The sequence below is a fragment of the Poromitra crassiceps genome (genome assembly GCF_964638095.1).
Source record: "Poromitra crassiceps genome assembly, chromosome: 25".
Classification (NCBI taxonomy): Eukaryota; Metazoa; Chordata; class Actinopteri; order Beryciformes; family Melamphaidae; genus Poromitra; species Poromitra crassiceps.
In genome coordinates, this window is record NC_139649.1 from 16,975,417 (window position 1) to 16,993,214 (window position 17,798).

General features: G+C 45.7%; 1 protein-coding gene across 1 annotated transcript in view; it reads left to right on the forward strand.

Moving 5' to 3' along the window:
* The window catches only part of ptprt (protein tyrosine phosphatase receptor type T), a gene marked incomplete at its 3' end in the record, with an annotated part of 413,231 nt that overhangs the window by 48,613 nt on the left and 346,820 nt on the right, over positions 1-17,798 (forward strand). The window contains exons 5-6 of the mRNA XM_083660558.1: positions 762-877; positions 4,299-4,473. Coding sequence (XP_083516684.1) covers positions 762-877; positions 4,299-4,473 — 291 coding nt within the window. The remainder of the gene's footprint in view (positions 1-761; positions 878-4,298; positions 4,474-17,798) is intronic.

The window sequence follows — 17,798 nt, forward strand, 5'->3', positions numbered from 1 at the left end:
CTGCCTTACTGCTATCCCAAGAGCTCTTCCATTGTTTGAGGTTGCACACTGTGTTGCCAGATAAATAGTTTGTATAAATTATCGCAACATTTTCACTGTATTCCCGTTAATTCCCATGGAAAGTTTCCAACTTTGAATATTGGGAAGAAGCAAAGAAAAGACAAAAAAAAAGATTTCCAAAATTCCCGAGCTTAACTTCCCATTGGAAATTTCTGGAAAGTTTCCTCTTTCCTCTTTCCAATCCTATCCGGAAGTAAGAAATAGAAGAAGGCCTGACCCTGTACAGTGTTACAGGTGAGTTCAGCAAATTACTCTATATTAGCAGTATCCTAATTTAACATCCTATTGACACAGATGTGTGAACCCCCAGGAAGACCAATCCACTTCAAATATTGGGGCGGCTGTAGCTCAGGAGGTAGAGCGGGTCGTCCACTAATCGCTTTGGATAAAAGAGGTCGGTGGTTCGATTCCCGGCTCCTCCAAGTCTGCATGTCGAAGTGTCCTTGGGCAAGACACTGAACCCCAAATTGCTCCCGTTGGTGTGCCAGCACCCTGCGTGGTAACCTGCCACCATCGGTGTTTGAATGGGTGAATGTACCTACTGACTCTAAAGCGCTTTGGATAAAAGCCCTATATAAATGCAGGCCATTTACCATTTCAAATCGTTTGATAGCCTATATCAAAGAGCGTCCTTTCTCTCCCTATGTTTACATGACATACATTTAGCTAAAGTCTTCCGGGCTACTTCCTGTATGTTGCAGGTAAAGCGCCTCACTTCCTGCGGCTGCAGAACGTGGAGGTGAACGTGGGGCAGAACGCCACCTTCCAGTGCACCGCCGGGGGGAAGTGGTCCCAGCATGACAAGCTGTGGCTACAGGTGTGTAACCTCCTCACCTGTCCTCACCTGTCCTCACCTGTCCTCACCTCTCTAATGTTTACATACAGGTTAGCTGTAAGGGATCATCAACGACTAGGTGTGCATTAGGCTATACCATTTTAACGCACTTCACTTCGCTATACTAAAATAGTATAATTCACACCTAGGAGTTGATTAGAGGTCGACCGATATTGCTTTTTCAATGGCCGATGCCGATCTTTAGAGAGCAGGGCGGCCGATGACCGATATATAATGCCGATTATTATTATTTTTTTCATTCGATAAAATACGATTAAAATAAACTCCTCAAAAAAAGTTTGGAAACGTTATTTTGCTCGATTATTTCTCCCCTTTAATAATACCAATTGGTATTGTATTTTATATAGTTGGAAAGCCTGATTAATCACCTTTACAACGGGGTACAACTTGTAAGGATTGTGCATTCGTGGAATGAGAAACACACAGCTAAACGTGTGGGTAGCGCCCCCAAAAAATGTGCAATATTCTTCTGTTGGTATTTTTTTTTAAAGAAATCTAGTAGCCTAGATTTCCATTATCCATTCATGCACATTGAAAATCGAATATAACATTATACTGTAGGCCTACATCTAATATAAGATGTTATCTTAGCCAGTACAGTAACATGTTTTTGATTATTCTTTTTATTAAATAGAAAAATACATTGGGTTATGCGGTATAGATTTCAGTAGTGACTGGTAGGCTATAGCGAGAGAGCAGTATGTCAGAGAACTCATTCATGCACTGTTCTATACATTAACAATAATAATAATAATAATAATGTAACTGTTTAGATTTGCTGTCATTTGATGGGAGAAGTGTGTTTGCAGAAGATGGTGGTGACTGAGGAAACGTAACGTTACAGTAGGCTCATGGGTGCATGAGAAGACTCACATTCAGTGGCGGACTGCATAATCGGGCACGTCGGGCAAATGCCCGGTGGCCTGGCCGATGCCGATTAATTAAAAATGCCAATAATCGGCCCCAATTAATCGGCCGGCCGATTAATCGGTCGACCTCTAGAGTTGATTATCCCGCTTATACCATGGTCATTTGCCAACAATATAACATTTGCCAACAATATAAAATAAAACGCATTTGCAAATTTTGGTACAACTCGCAAAAGTCGCTCATCCCGCGACTCTTCTCGTCTCTGGCACCTCAATGGAGGAACGAGCTCCCACCTTCGGTCATGATGGCCGAATCACTGCCGATCTTTCGGCAAAGACTAAAAACACACCTTTTCAGGCTCCATCTGGACCCTTCTTGTACTAACATCTTTCTCTCTCTATCTCTCTCTCTCAAAACCTCCTTCAGAAGTTGTAGCTGTCATAGATTGTGTTGCATAGTAGATTTCTCTATTGCTGACAAAAATGTGTTATTGTGAGTCGCTTTGGGTAAAAGCGTCTGCCAAATGACGTAATGTAAGTTTAGCAATCAAAATCTAAAGTTTTTCCACAAGCCATAACTCTGTTTAGCTAGCAACACTTGGGGAACCGACTAATACCTGGAACAAGCGTTAGCATCCTGTCAGCTTCTCATGCAATGGAAACATTTGCTGCTCCAGTAAATAGGACCTTGGATACGAGCCGGTATGGTGCCTTCAAGCTAGTCCACTCAGCTCATAGAAGCTGAGGTAGCGAGTTGAAACTTGAATGTTAGCTATGCTGTTTGATTAAACAGCTGTGCAGGTTGATTAAACAGCTGTGCTGTTTGATTAAACAGCTGTGTAGGTTGGGCTGTGATTGAATCATATGACGGCTTTAGGTTTATTGCAAGGCGAATGTACCGAAAGTCTAATACAAGGATATCATGGTCAACTTGAGAGGAAAAGGATTTACTGATGTAAATTGAATTAAAAATGTAAACTAGACTGTAAAAAATAATAAAATAAATAAGTAATATGAATAAAAAAAAAATTAAATCAAAGACATTTATACTGGCATTTCGACTTTATTTTCGTATCAAAAAGGTACAGTACCGAACCGTGCTTGGGGGGGTCAGATGTTAATCATTCAGGGTTGGATACATCCTGCAATAATATTGGCAGTTTTTCCACCTAGGACCAACTCAACTTTTGTAAGAACATTATGTACGATACAGTATTATTGTGTGCTATACTTTTCCATATGTTAATACACAGTTACACTGCAGTGAGGCCATTTTAAAGTGACAATCCATTGAAATAGTTTAGCAAAACAAGACAAATGTGCAATAAACCCCATGAATTGAAAAGGCCAGGGAAGGAAATGTTTATAATATTTACATAAAATAAATAAATAAAATAAAAGTGCACTGTAGCAAACGTCCCCAGCCTTCCCAGCTCCATTTCAGGCTTGATTAGAAAGAGTTGTTCTGCTTCGCCCCAATGACTCCATCTCCACTCCAACTGTACACGTGTGCGTGTGTGTGTGTGTGTGTGTGTGAGAGAGAGTGTGTGTGTGTGTGAGCATGCATGTGTGTGTGTGAGAGAGCGTGTGTTAGCGTGTTTGTGTGTGTAAGAGAGCGTGTGTGTGTGCGCGTGTGCGTGCGTGTGTGCATGTGCGTGCCATACACAATCTACTTGACGTGTGTATTGATGCTTGCGTGTTACCTAGGCGTGTGTGTGCGAGTGTGTGTGTGTGTGTGCGTGTGTGTGTGTGTGTGTGCGTGTGCATGCGTGTGTGTGTGCGTGTGCGTGCGTGCGTGTGTGTACCGCTGAGAGCCTGCCTGTGCACAGTAATGACATTTGCAATGGAGAGCAGTGAGACTGGTGCCTGCAGATCTGCTGGGGAAAGAATGTTGCTCCAAATGAGTTTGGGGAGTTTCTCTCTTGTTTCTCCTCCTGTTTCACGTTGATGTTGGAGGAAAATGTACATGTGCTCACGCTGTAACAACACCATTTGTGCCAAAGAGCTTAGATTGATAAGAACCGAAGATAGTTTGTTCCACTTTCCACTGCAACATAATAAGACTGCAGTCGGGCGCTGTTGTAACCCTGCGGCAGTTAACTAGTATGAGTTGTGCCAAACAAACGTTAATATCTCAAAAAGTAGGTATACATCACATCACTTCTATTTTGACATTCTGAGTGAGAGCAGAAGTAGCTCAGGAGTTTGATGTATAATATATGCATGTCGTGTTGAAGTTACGTGAACTGTCGCGGTTTTTAAATTGTAAACACGGTCAGCCGGCTAGAGTCAGACGCTCAAACTCAGGCTCCATAGGGTTCCATTGCCGTTGCCACTTAGTGACGCGGGTTGTATCCCTTGTATATCTGTTGTCCCCATCTATCTATCTATCTATCTATCTATCTATCTATCTATCTATCTATCTATCTATCTATCTATCTATCTATCTATCTGTCTATGTATGTATCTATCTATCTATCTATCTATCTATCTATCTCTCTCTGTCTCTGCAGCAGTGGAACGGGCGTGACACGGGGCTGATGGTAACGCGTGTGGTGAATCACCGGCGTTTCTCTGCGACAGTGAGCGTGTGCGACACCGCCCAGCGCCAAACCAGCCGCTACCGCTGTGTGCTCCGCTCGGACGGCGGCTCCGGTGTCTCCAACTACGCCGACCTCATCGTTAAAGGTACAGTACCAAACCAACACCATGCAGCTTATCATCGTTAAAGGTACAGTACCAAACCAACACCATGCAGCTTATCATCGTTAAAGGTACAGTACCAAACCAACACCATGCAGCTTATCATCGTTAAAGGTACAGTACCAAACCAACACCATGCAGCTTATCATCGTTAAAGGTACAGTACCAAACCAACACCATGCAGCTTATCATCGTTAAAGGTACAGTACCAAACCAACACCAAGCAGCTTATCATCGTTAAAGGTACAGTACCAAACCAACACCATGCAGCTTATCATCGTTAAAGGTACAGTACCAAACCAACACCATGCAGCTTATCATGGTTAAAGGTACAGTACCAAACCAACACCAAGCAGCTTATCATGGTTAAAGGTACAGTACCAAACCAACACCAAGCAGCTTATCATTGTTAAAGGTACAGTACCAAACCAACACCAAGCAGCTTATCATCGTTAAAGATACAGTACCAAACCAACACCAAGCAGCTTATCATCGTTAAAGGTACAGTACCAAACCAACACCAAGCAGCTTATCATTGTTAAAGGAGAATTTCGTTTTTTTTTAACCTGGATCCATCTCCTGGCAATAATTATGATTTGGCCACTCACCCAGCGATGTCCGCGGCGTTTCTGGCCGTCCTAGCGTTGTTTTGAGATCAATAGCGTCCAAGTCAGTTGTAAAATGTCTTTCCTGCATCTAAATAGCTATTTTTTTTCCCGTTTTCGCCACATATCGTAATAATGTGATCCCTCAACATCTACCAGAGTGATATTTCGCCCCAGGCCATTTCCTGGACTCTCACAGGGATCAAATTACCTCAAACGTGATCTCGGTCACCAAGTCTCGTGAAGTCCCGCGATACTTTCCTGCCGGCTGGCCAACTACAGGTACACGCTTTGCGGTGGTGGTTTTAGCGTAACCTATGTGGGATTCGAAATAACGAAGGTTATGCCAAAGGTGGATTCAAAAGCCTGAAAACTCCCCGCTCTTTTTTGAAAAACTGACCAAATCTGTTTGGCTCAAAATCAGTCTGGCTCAACTGTTGAGTATCTCTTTAACTGCCAGATATCTTGACCAAACATGGAAGAGAGCTTATTTTATAGGGCTCCGTCAATTAGTGCATTCATAGTTGTCACAAAGTGTGTGTGCGTGTGTGCGTGTGTGCGTGTGTGCCTGTGTGCCTGTGTGCGTGCGTGCGTGTGTGTGTGTGTGTGTGTGTGTGTGTGTGTGTGTGTGTGTGTGTGTGTCTCACATGCTAAGTGAAATCAGGGTTAATTAGTGTCTTACCCAGCCAGGCGTGGCCGGGGAAATCTGGAGAGACACTTCTCCTATTCCTGTGTGTGTCTGTTTGTGCGTGTGCATCCGTGCACACACACACACACACACACACACACACACACACACACACACACACACACACACACACGTTAATCTGTGACACTGCTGTCTGGCAGAACAGATGATGTCATCCCTATCGACCATAATGACAGCAGACCATTACATTGGTTTTAAGTATTGGGAATCAAAGCAGCATCCCTCTGGCAGAGTGTAGCTGTCTGTCCTGCTGAGAGAACAGGGGAGAAGGGAGAGAGGGAACGAGAGAACAGGGGAGAAGGGAGAGAGAAAAGAGAGAGAGAACGAGAGAACGGGGGAGAAGGGAGAGAGAAAAGAGAGAGAGAGAGAACAGGGGAGAAGGGAGAGAGAAATAGAGAGAGAGAACAGGGGAGAAGGGAGAGAGAACAGAGAGAGAGAACGACAGAACAGGGGAGAAGGGAGAGAGAAAAGAGAGAGAGAACGAGAGAACAGGGGAGAAGGGAGAGAGAAAAGAGAGAGAGAGAGAGAACAGGGCAGAAGGGAGAGAGAAAAGAGAGAGAGAACGACAGAACAGGGGAGAAGGGAGAGAGAAAAGAGAGAGAGAACGAGAGAACAGGGGAGAAGGGAGAGAGAAAAGAGAGAGAGAGAGAGAACAGGGCAGAAGAAAGAGAGAAAAGAGAGAGAGAACAGGGGAGAAGGGAGAGAGAAATAGAGAGAGAACAGGGGAGAAGGGAGAGAGAACAGAGAGAGAGAACGAGAGAACAGGGGAGAAGGGAGAGAGAAAAGAGAGAGAGAACGAGAGAACAGGGGAGAAGGGAGAGAGAAATAGAGAGAGAACAGGGGAGAAGGGAGAGAGAACAGAGAGAGAGAACGAGAGAACAGGGGAGAAGGGAGAGAGAAATAGAGAGAGAGAACAGGGGAGAAGGGAGAGAGAACAGAGAGAGAGAACGAGAGAACAGGGGAGAAGGGAGAGAGAAATAGAGAGAGAGAACAGGGGAGAAGGGAGAGAGAAAAGAGAGAGAACGAGAGAGCTAGCAAGGCGCTTATGTGTTTATAAAAGATAGTGTGGAAGGGATCCCACACAAGGGGTGGCCCCGCCCCCTCACCTCCTCTGGCCCCGCCCCCTCACCACCTCTATCTACAGATCTAAAGCTATTTGCTCAAACTTCTTCATTAAAGGGAATGTATGGAAAATACACATTTGTCCCCTCCCCTTTAACAGCTCATATGTTGCTGCACTCACACATGCACACACACACGCGCACGCACACGCACACACACACACGTAGGGATGCACACACACACGCATGCACGCACACACACACACACACAAGCACGCACACACATGCACGCATGCACACACACGTATGCACGCACGCACGCACACACATACACACACACACACAAGCACACACACACACACACACACACACACACACACACACACACACACACGTCCCGGGTTGATCAGACAATTAAAGGATGTCCTTGAAGAACAGGTTAGTAATGATGGCAGACTGGTCCTCTCTCACACACACACACACACACACACACACACACACACACACACACACACACACACACACACACAGATGTTTTTCTATGCTCTGGTGCATTTCTCATTTGTATGACTCTTGTCGAACAGATGCAACCAAAGCCCGAGGGCAACAAGGTCTCAACCATACCACACAGAGAGAGGGGGGGGGGGGGGGGGGGCAGAGAGAGGGAGAGTGAGAGAGTGAGAGTGAGAGTGAGAGTGAGAGTGAGAGAGAGTGAGATGGGGGAGAGAGAGGGGCAGAGAGAGATGGGGGGAGAGAGGGGAGAGAGATGGAGAGAGAGGGGCAGAGAGAGATGGAGGGCAGAGAGAGAGAGATAGGGATAGGGCACGAGGTACAGAGTCAGTGGACACAGCCTGGCCCTAGAGACCGGTCGCCATAGACACAGATAGACAGGCTGTGTAACAGAGACACACTTTTTGTTTTGTTTTGTTTAAAAAAAAAAATCCCAGATTTCTTTATCCCATTTTTATGCCCCGTTAGTGCTAATTTATTTATCCTGGTTGCTGCTCCCCCCTCTGCCGATCTGGGGAGAGCCAAAACTAGTTCCATTCCTCCGAGACACACAGTAGCCAGCCACTTCTTTTCACCTGACAGGGGAAGCTTCACCGGTAGGACATAGCACGTGGGAGGATCACGCTATTCCAACAAGTTCCCCTTCCTCTGAACAGGCGCCCGTAACAACCAGAGGAGGAACCACATATTGCATGTTTTGGTGAAGGGGTTCCTATATGAAGGAAACCCCCAGGGGGCACGGGGAGAACATGCAAACTCCACACAGAAAGGCCCTTTTGACGACCCCACCCGGGCGGCGGGCACTCGAGGACGTGGACGGGCACGCACTCCTTCAGCGCTCACAGTGTCCTAGGTGGGAATCGAACCCAGGACCTTCTAGCTGTGAGGCGACAGCGCTTACCACTGCACCACCGTGCCCCTCAGAGACACACTTTTTATGACACTGTGACAAATATGCAGAAATTAGAGCACTATTCTTCCCCCAAATTCTACACAAATATCTGGAATTTGAAACACTATCAGAAAGGGACAAACTCAAATACCTGTTAGGAGAAAAACCAAACTGCTGCATACTGACAGCTAAATATCTGGCCTCCTGCCACAACCTCAGGGACATCAACCTCAGGGCCATCCAGTGAACCTCAGGGACATCCAGTGAACCTCAGGGGCATCCAGTGAACATCAGGGACATCCAGTGAACCTCAGGGACATCAACCTCAGGGACATCCAGCGAGCCCCAGGGACATCAGTGAACCTCAGGGACATCCAGCGAGCCCCAGGGACATCAGTGAACCTCAGGGACATCAGTGAACCTCAGGGACATCAGTGAACCTCAGGGACATCAACCTCAGGGACATCCAGTGAACCTCAGGCACCTCAACCTCAGGGACATCAACCTCAGGGACATCAGTGAACATCAGGGACATCAGCCTCAGGGACATCCAGTGAACCTCAGGGACATCAACCTCAGGGACATCCAATGGAACAGATTTTCTTTTATTGACAGTTGTTTGTTTACTTGTTGAACGATTGTCATATCGAAGGCAGGGAGAGTGAGACGGAGAGAGAGTGAGAGGGAGGGAGAGAGAGGGGGCAGAGAGTGAGAGGCAGGGAGAGAGAGAGAGAGAGAGAGGCAGGGAGAGAGAGGGGGCAGAGAGTGAGAGGCAGGGAGAGAGACGGGCCCTACTCACCAAACGCGATCAACTCGCAAGTACTCGCACTGGCCCAGTCAGCCCTGCCCCGCTGCTGCAGCTTGGTTGGCTGCCTTGCTGTATTTCCGTCTTCAATTGGTCGATTTCGAAATGCCCCTCCTTCCCTCGCTGCCATCTGTCTCTCACCAGCTTGCAAAGCATGCTGGGATACCTGGCGTCAGGACATCGCAAGCGACAAGACGAAAGGAGGGGCCAAAACCGAAATAGACCAATTGAAGACGGAAATACAGCAAGGCAGCCAACCAAGCTGCAGCAGCGGGGCAGGGCTTGACAGGGCGAGTGCGAGTACATGCGAGTTTATCGCGTTTGGTGAGAAGGGGGTCTGAGAGGAGAGAGGGAGAGAGTGAGAGAGAGCATGATTGTGCAGGGAGTGTTTGTGTATCTGCAATTAATTGTGTGTGTGTGTGTGTGTGTCTGTGTGTCTGTGTGTGTGTTCTGTCTGTCAGAGATAAGACTCAGTGGGGCGTAGCAGAGATCCAGGAGCCTGTCAGCCAGAGCCCTGTGGACACTCTGGAGTGTGTGTGTGTGTGTGTGTGTGTGTGTGTGTGTGTGTGTGTGTGTGTGTGTGTGTGTTAGCGTGAGTTCCTGAGTACTGCTGCACCTTTCTAAATCTCCCTGGGCGGCCACAGAACTGACTGCAGTCCAAGAATCACACCCAGCTGTGTGTGTGTGTGTGTGTGTGTGTGTGTGTGTGTGTGTGTGTGTGTGTGTGTGTCCTTGAAGTTTTTGGTCAAAAAGTAAATTCCAGAAAAAGTTGTCTATGCTCATTTATGTGTGTGTGTGTGTGTGTGTGTGTGTGTGTGTGTGTGTGTGTGTGTGTGTGTGTGTGTGTACATGCGCTGACACGTACGTGCATGGGTGTGTGTGGGGAAGGGAAGCTTACAACTGTACAGTGTACACTCCACCTGTCTCTTTAACCAGGTCCGTAGGGCTTGCCTTAGGGGATACGTGTGTGTGTGTGTGTGTGTGTGTGTGTGTGTGTGTGTGTGTGATGTTGGTATTCCATAGCTGGCCGTGTCCAGCATAGTTTAATGTGCAGCGATCCGTGTGTGTGTGCGCCCTGTCAGAGAGTGGTAGGTAGACACTTCACACAGAATTATTGAAGAGAATACCTAATGCATGAACAGAGAGGAGGAGAGGAAATGGCTTGGAAAAAAGTTAGCGAGGACGTTGGACTGAGTGGTAAATTCTGAAAATAATGAGTCTGTTTTATTCCAGCTAGCGGCTGTACAGTTCTGTGAACCAATTTAGCACAGGCAGCCTAGTAGCATAGTTAGCACAGCTGGCCTTCCCGGCATAACAACAAACAACCTAGAGCTGGAATAAAGTAACAGACATGTTTTCAAAATTTCCCAGGTGGCCTTAAGCCCCTGACACACCACGCTGTGTTGGGAATGACTCACTCACTGGTTCAAATTTCAAGAATCGATTCGATTCCGATTCACAAGGTTCCGAATCGATTAATCCCGATTCGATTCGATTCCGATTCGATTCATTTCAATATCGGGTTTTTTGAGCTGTAACCTACATGACTGTCCAGTTATGTAACACAGGGGTTCCCAACCTTTTTTGCGCCAAGGACCGGTAGATACATGGGGAAAAAAAGTTGCGGACCGGTTGTCAATTTTAATGGTTTTAGTTACACATATACAGTATTTACTCACCAGGTGGTGACAAAGGGTAAATAACAGCCTTTTCATCTGTCAATAAAGACACTTTCACAATTAGGCACAGTGATTTGATTTCAACCTATATAATTTCTAAAAGTAGATATTAATGATCAAACATTTCCATTTATCTAGCCTACAGTATTTATGTTTTTGTTTCAACTACAAACATAAATAAACGTCAACTTGAAACTATGTTTCAACTACCACACTATAATATTATAGCCTATGTTTGTTTGTTTTGTTTTTTGTTTTTGTATAATAAAAAAAATCGATCTCTGGACATATGAATCGATATCAAAGGATACAAATAAAAATCGATAAAAAAGTCGGAGAATCTATTTTTTTTAACCCAGCCCTACTCACACACACACACACACACACACACACACACACACACACACACACACACACACACACACACACACACACACACACACACACACACACACACACACACACACACACACAATGTAGTGTGAAGTATATGGGGAAAGACCAAACTCTTTTCACTACCTCACTCTTCTCCTTTGGTAAACACGACAGCATTGGAGAAAATGTAGGGTACATTCGCTGTTCACTAGAAACCGCAGTGCATTGTAGGTATTTTATATTGGACTATAGTGAATCAAATGAACAATTGAGAATTCAGACACTAGTACAAAATATATAGTCCACTATTTCTGTAATAGGGACCGGTTTTGAACAGGGCACAAGCCGACAGTCGCCCGGCGGCCATGTCTGGGCGTCTGTCGCTCGAGTATTTGTGGTGTCCTGCACTGTTCGCTCTAGTCCGCTTCGACGGCGGCTTTTCGCATCGTGTCGTTGGTGAGAGAAATCACTCTGATTGGCTGGTCAGGGTAGAGAAATCACTCTGATTGGCTGGTCAGGGTAGAGAAATCACTCTGATTGGCTGGCAGGGTAGAGAAATCACTCTGATTGGCTGGTCAGGGTAGAGAAATCACTCTGATTGGCTGCTCAGGGGTAGCAAAGTAGGAGAGAGGGCACACAAAACGCTCTGCTCATTTTCCAACTTGATCTCACCTGATAATTCAAAAACACGGATATTTTCACAAATACAATACGTGCCTTTGGGAAAGTCCCTCGCGGCATCATGTCATTTAGTGTGCTACAAGAGCTGACATACATCAGTGTCATACAGTAACATACAGTAACATATAGTAACATACAGACCAGACAGGAGCTGACATACGTCAGTGTCATGTATTGTTTTGAATCAGAAGTAGATATTACCAAACCGTTTAAGTGAGCAAACGCAAACGGTAAACTCTGTCAGGTCTCATGGCGCAGAATGCAGGCGCAGAACGTATGTGCTAGCTGCCCGTCTGTTGTCGTGTACAAATCTTTCTTTCTTTCTTTCTTTCTTTCTTTCTTTCTTTCTTTCTTTCTTTCTTTCTTTCTTTCTTTCTTTCTTTCTTTCTGTCTTTCACCATCTCTGCTATCTATCTTCTGTGATAGATTGTGCCGTGAGTCTTTTGACTAAAGCATTTCTTGTGACCAGGCAGCGGAAAGCAGCATACCCACTGTGTGTTTGTGTGTGTGTGTGTGTGTGTGTGTGTGTGTGTGTGTGTGTGTGTGTGTGTGTGTGTGTGTCTGTGTGTGTGTGTGTGTGTAGGTACTGCATTCATTATATGAAGGAACAGGCCTGAGGGAGTTTGTAGAGTGTGTTATTCACAGGTGTACACACACACACACACACACACACACACACACACACACACACAGAGGACGTGGAGAGTAATGTGTTTATATGAAAGTCAGTAGCAGTTCTGAGCTGGTAACAGAGCGAGAAAGAAAATAATAAGTGGAAAACCGAGAAAGAGAATGATAGAGAGACAGAAGCAGCTTCCACCAAAGCAAATTTGAGTTTAAAGCAATAATAATAATACTAATAATAATAATACTAATGCTAATACTACTACTACTACTACTACTAATAATAATAATACATTTTCCAAGAAATAAATCTGATGCTGAACATCAAACAAGGAAGACAATGGGGAAAACAAGTCTTTCAACAATTGATTTGTATTCAAGTCGTGGTTTAGTTTGGGATGATGTCGGTTGTGTTTCATACGTTCATCTGAGGAGCAAAGCAAAGCAAAGCTCCTCAGATAAGCTGCTGCTGCAGCTGCTGACCTTCACCCAGGAGAGACCACAGGTCTGAAGGTGCTGGAAACGCTGGTCCTGCATTGCGCAGTGAGAGAGGTTCAAAGATGGCCATAGACCCTTCTCACGGGGGCCATTTTGTGTGGAAAAGGCAGAATAAACACAGGTGCAAGCAAAACACTAATGAGGGTTTCCAAATTCCAGTCATGGAAGTTGTAAACCCTAAATAGTGTTTTAACCCTAGAACACTAACGTCGGGTGATTTTCACCCAGACAATTGAATTCACGTGATTTTCATTGTCTTGCTGCTGTCTGAGGTGGGCGGGTCCTTAGGTACCTTCAGGATGCTCACTGACGTCATTGAATGTAGGTGTGTTTCCCTGCTCCCATTCATGGTTTTTTCTACCGGCTACGTGTTCGGGTGATTTTCACCCGATGTTAGTGATTGAGGGTAAAATATCTTCGGGTTAGGGTTAATGTTATTGTGGTGACTTGTGTGGTGATTTTCACCACACAAGTCCCATGAATGGGTGGACCAAAGGAGAAGTTGGGAGCTCCTGGTTTTTTTGGTGGGGGGGAATTTTTTAGTAACGATTGCCTCATTTTTCACGAATTTTACATAGTGTCCCCTATAATACATTTTTGTGTGTTTTTTGTGATATTTCACATTATAAAATAAAAGAAGAGTACCTCAATTTGCCATGTATTGTTGTACTTTAAGATATTTTGATGAGAAGTATGTTTTATGGGGTATATTGCATCGGGTGAAATACACCCGACGTTAGTGATGGTGTGACTTTAAATCACGTTGGTGTTCTAGGGTAGTGGTCAGGTAATCTGACACCATGTAATCTCAATGTAGGGCCAAACAGCATCTAATTGACTTTGGGTTTTTGTGGTATTCTTCCAATAGGTAATAAAGCCAGGTAGTCTGAGGGCTGTCCTGAGGTTGGGGAGGGTTGGGGGTCAGACTCAGGAGTCAGTCTCTCTCTCTCTCTCTCTCTGTCTCTCTCCATCCATCTCCTCTTATCACCCTCACTCTTATTGATTCTCTCCTGGAGGAGAAAAACAGGTTTTGGCTGAACGTCATTTCACAGCGACAGATCTTCTGCCAGCCGGAGCAAATCTCCTTCCTCTCCTCAGATCAGCTCTCTCTCTCTCTCTCTCTCTCTCTCTCTCTCTCTCTCTCTCTCTCTCTCTCTCTCTCTCTCTCTCTCTCTCTCTCTCTCTCTCTCTCTCTCTCTCTCTCTCACACACACACACACACACACACACACTTCTGATCTGATTCCGATACCTGAATTTGGATATCTGCCGATAACGATATTTTTCTTGAATATACAGTATAGGCAAAGATTTGGCCAATTAAAGATTTTTTTTTTAAATATACCTTGCAAAAAGCAGACAAAATTAAGAAAATATACAAGGCAAAGAAGGATACTATTATACATGGGCAAATTACGGCTGTGCGGCCCACGCTGGAATTGCAAAAGAAAAAAAAAATCTCCGGATTCCCGTCGGCCCCATCCCTAATAATAATAACAATACAATAAAATAAAAACGTCCGTCTGGCTTACTGAGTTGATGATGTCAGCAGCTTGTGACGCATTAACTTTAGCCATGTGAGGAATGTAAACACAATCATAAATCACTCTGGAAATCTCTCTGGGGAAGAAATATGAACATATGGAATAATGTGTCCAGGGTTGCACCATCTCCATCATGTTGTTCACGTACTGTAGTGACTCCCTCTGCTGTGTGTGTGTGTGTGTGTGTGTGTGTGTGTGTGTGTGTGTGTGTGTCAGGAGGAGCAGAGGGGGAAACGAAGTGAGAACTACACATAAATTAAGAACATAAATTGTTATTTATTTCACAAAAAAGTTGCAAAATCTTTAAATGACCATTAGGATCTCACATCACAGCACACTGCATGGACAAACCCGTCTTTATTTGTCACATGAACACACCAACATACATGCAGCCACACACACACACACACACACACACACACACACACACACACACACACACACACACACACACACACACACACACACACACACACACACACACACACACACACATTCTGATGGTGGCCGGTGAAACACAGTCTCTGCATTTATCCCATGCGGGCTTTTCCTTCCTCCGGGGGGCAGCCAGGAGCAGTGAGCAGCTTTCTTATGTACAGTACAGCGCCTGGGGACCAGCTTCTAATGTAGTCGTCACTGGTCAGAGGACTATCTTCTGCATGTTTTTCAGTAGGGGTCCATATTGATGTTGTATGGAGGAACCCCAGGGGAGCACGGGGAGAACATGCAAACTCCACACAGAAATAAACAAACACTCCGTGCCTGCGCAGATACAAACACACACATGCATACACACACACACACACACACATACACACACACACACACACACACACACACACACATACACACACACACACATACATACATACACACACACACACACACACACACACACACACACACACACACACACACACACACACACACACACACACATTACGAGCCATTTTCACACACCATGCTGGGATTGTAATACAGTGCAGTAAAAAAAGTAGAGCCGTATATTTGCCGTCCTCATGGTGTAGTAACACGCCCCGTCCTCATGGTGTAGTAACACAGGGCGTGATGTGTCTTCCTACAACAAGTGACAAAACCTTTACAGCGCCCACTGGTACACGCACGCACGCACGCCCGCCCGCACGCAGTCTATGAGATGAGATGAGAGATGAGATAAACTTTATTGTCCCAGAAGGGAAATTTGTCTTGGGCAAAAAGTGCGCATGGCCACATCCTGTGTTACAAAAACACAAGTAAACACAAACAGGACAGACACAGCATTGCACTAGGACACAGTGGGGAGATGCCAACTGAGACATGAAATTGCACAGCCCTATTGCACAATCTGTTTAAATCATACATACCCGTAGGTAAAAGAATATAAAATCAACAATAAACAAAACCAGCAGCGGGATAATGGATAAAAGAGTAAAACATTAAAATAAGATTAAATGAAAAGTAAAAGAAATAAAATAGGAAGGTAAAACATGGGGCTAAGATTACCGTTCCTACTTAAGGTGCCTCCACCTACAACTATGGGTTACTACAGCCCGGGGGGAAGAGCAGGCTGTTTGTTAAGAAGTGCAATCGAGGTAGGGAGGAAGGAGAGCTTGTAGCGGTTGCTCCTGTATCTGCTGGCTCTGAATCTTCTGCCAGAAGGTAACAACTCATATTCAGAAAATAAAATGTGAGAAGGGTCGGTCAGAGCTCTATGAGCCAGGCTGATGACCTTTTCCTCAAAGATGGACTGGAGCGTCAGTGATTCTTTCTTGCCGATCACTTTCATGGCTGTCTTCACCATTTTTCAAATTCTAGATTTAAGCTTGACTGTGAGAGACCCAAACCATGCCGCCGTGCCATATCTGATCAGGCTTTCCAGCACAGCATTGTAGAATGTTGACATGATTTTGGTGCACACTCCAAAAAGTCTGAGCCTACGTAGGAAGTGCAAACGTTGTGCCAGTTTTGCACACAGATAATCAACATGGACGTCCCATTTTAACATGTTATCCATTTGTATCCCCAGATACTTGTACGAGCTTACCTGCTCAATTCCCCTGTCACCTATGACCACCACAGGGTCATGTGCTCTCACTGTTCTGGGGTCAAAGATCATTTCTTTGGTATTGCAGGTATTTAAAATGAGGTGGTTCCTCTCGCACCACTCTTTAAAAGTAGCTATCTGCCTATAGTAAACGGAGGACTATTGTATATATTGGACTACCCTGTATGTTGTGGGAGTTCTATAGAAGTCTACTGGTCTACTCTACATGTGGGAGTTGTGTAGAAGTCTACCTGATGGGTATAGGGTATACTGATACATTTGCAAAGTGAGGCCGAGGGGTCCTGACCAAACGTCAGGATGACCTTTCTCCATCCCTCCCTCTCTCCCTCCTCTCACACCTCATTAGCATCACTGTATGGAGGAGGATCACAAAGTGTGTGTGTGTGTGTGTGTGTGTGTGTGTGTGTGTGTGTGTGTGTGTGTGTGTGTGTGTGTGTGTGTGTGTGTGTGTGTGCGTGCGTGTGTGTGTGTGTGTGTGTGTGTGTGTGTGTGTGTGTGGGGGGGGGGGGGTGCGCTTGTACAATCACCCCGTCATGCTTGTGTGTATTTGTATGTGTTACAATGTGAGTGTTTGTGTGTGTGCTTGTGTCTGTGTTACAATGTGAGTGTTTGTGTGTGTTTGTGTGTGTGCTTGTGTGTACGTGTTACAATGTGAGTGTTTGTGTGTGTGCGCACGCGAGTGTGTGTGTGTACGTACGTGTGAGCGTGTGCGCACGTATGTGTGTGTGTGTGTGTACGTGCGTGTGTGTGTGTGCATGCGCATGCATGCGTGTATGTGCGTGTTTGTACGTGTGTGTGAGTGTGTGAGTGTGTGTGTGTGTGCCAGATTGCGTGTCTCTGGGTGGCCTCTGTTCTCTCCCCTCTAAATGAGCTGGCGGAGGGGGGGGGGGGGTGATGGGCGGCAACAGACGGAGGGAGAGAGTGATGGAGCTCTCTCTCCCCCCCACTCTCTCTTTCACTGTCTCCCCCTCCCTCGCTCTCACTGTCTTCCCCTCCCTCTCTCTCTCTCTCTCTCTCTCTCTCTCTCACTGTCTCCCCCTCCCTCTCTCTCTCCCCCTCCCTCTCTCTCTCTCTCTCTCTCTCACTGTCTCCCCCTCCCTCTCTCTCTCTCTCTCTCTCTCACTGTCTCCCCCTCCCTCTCTCCCCCTCCCTCTCTCTCTCTCTCTCACTGTCTCCCCCTCTCTCTCTCTCTCTCCCACTGTCTCCCCCTCCCTCTCTCTCCCCCCTCTCTCCCTATCTCTCTCTCTCCCCCTCCCACCCCC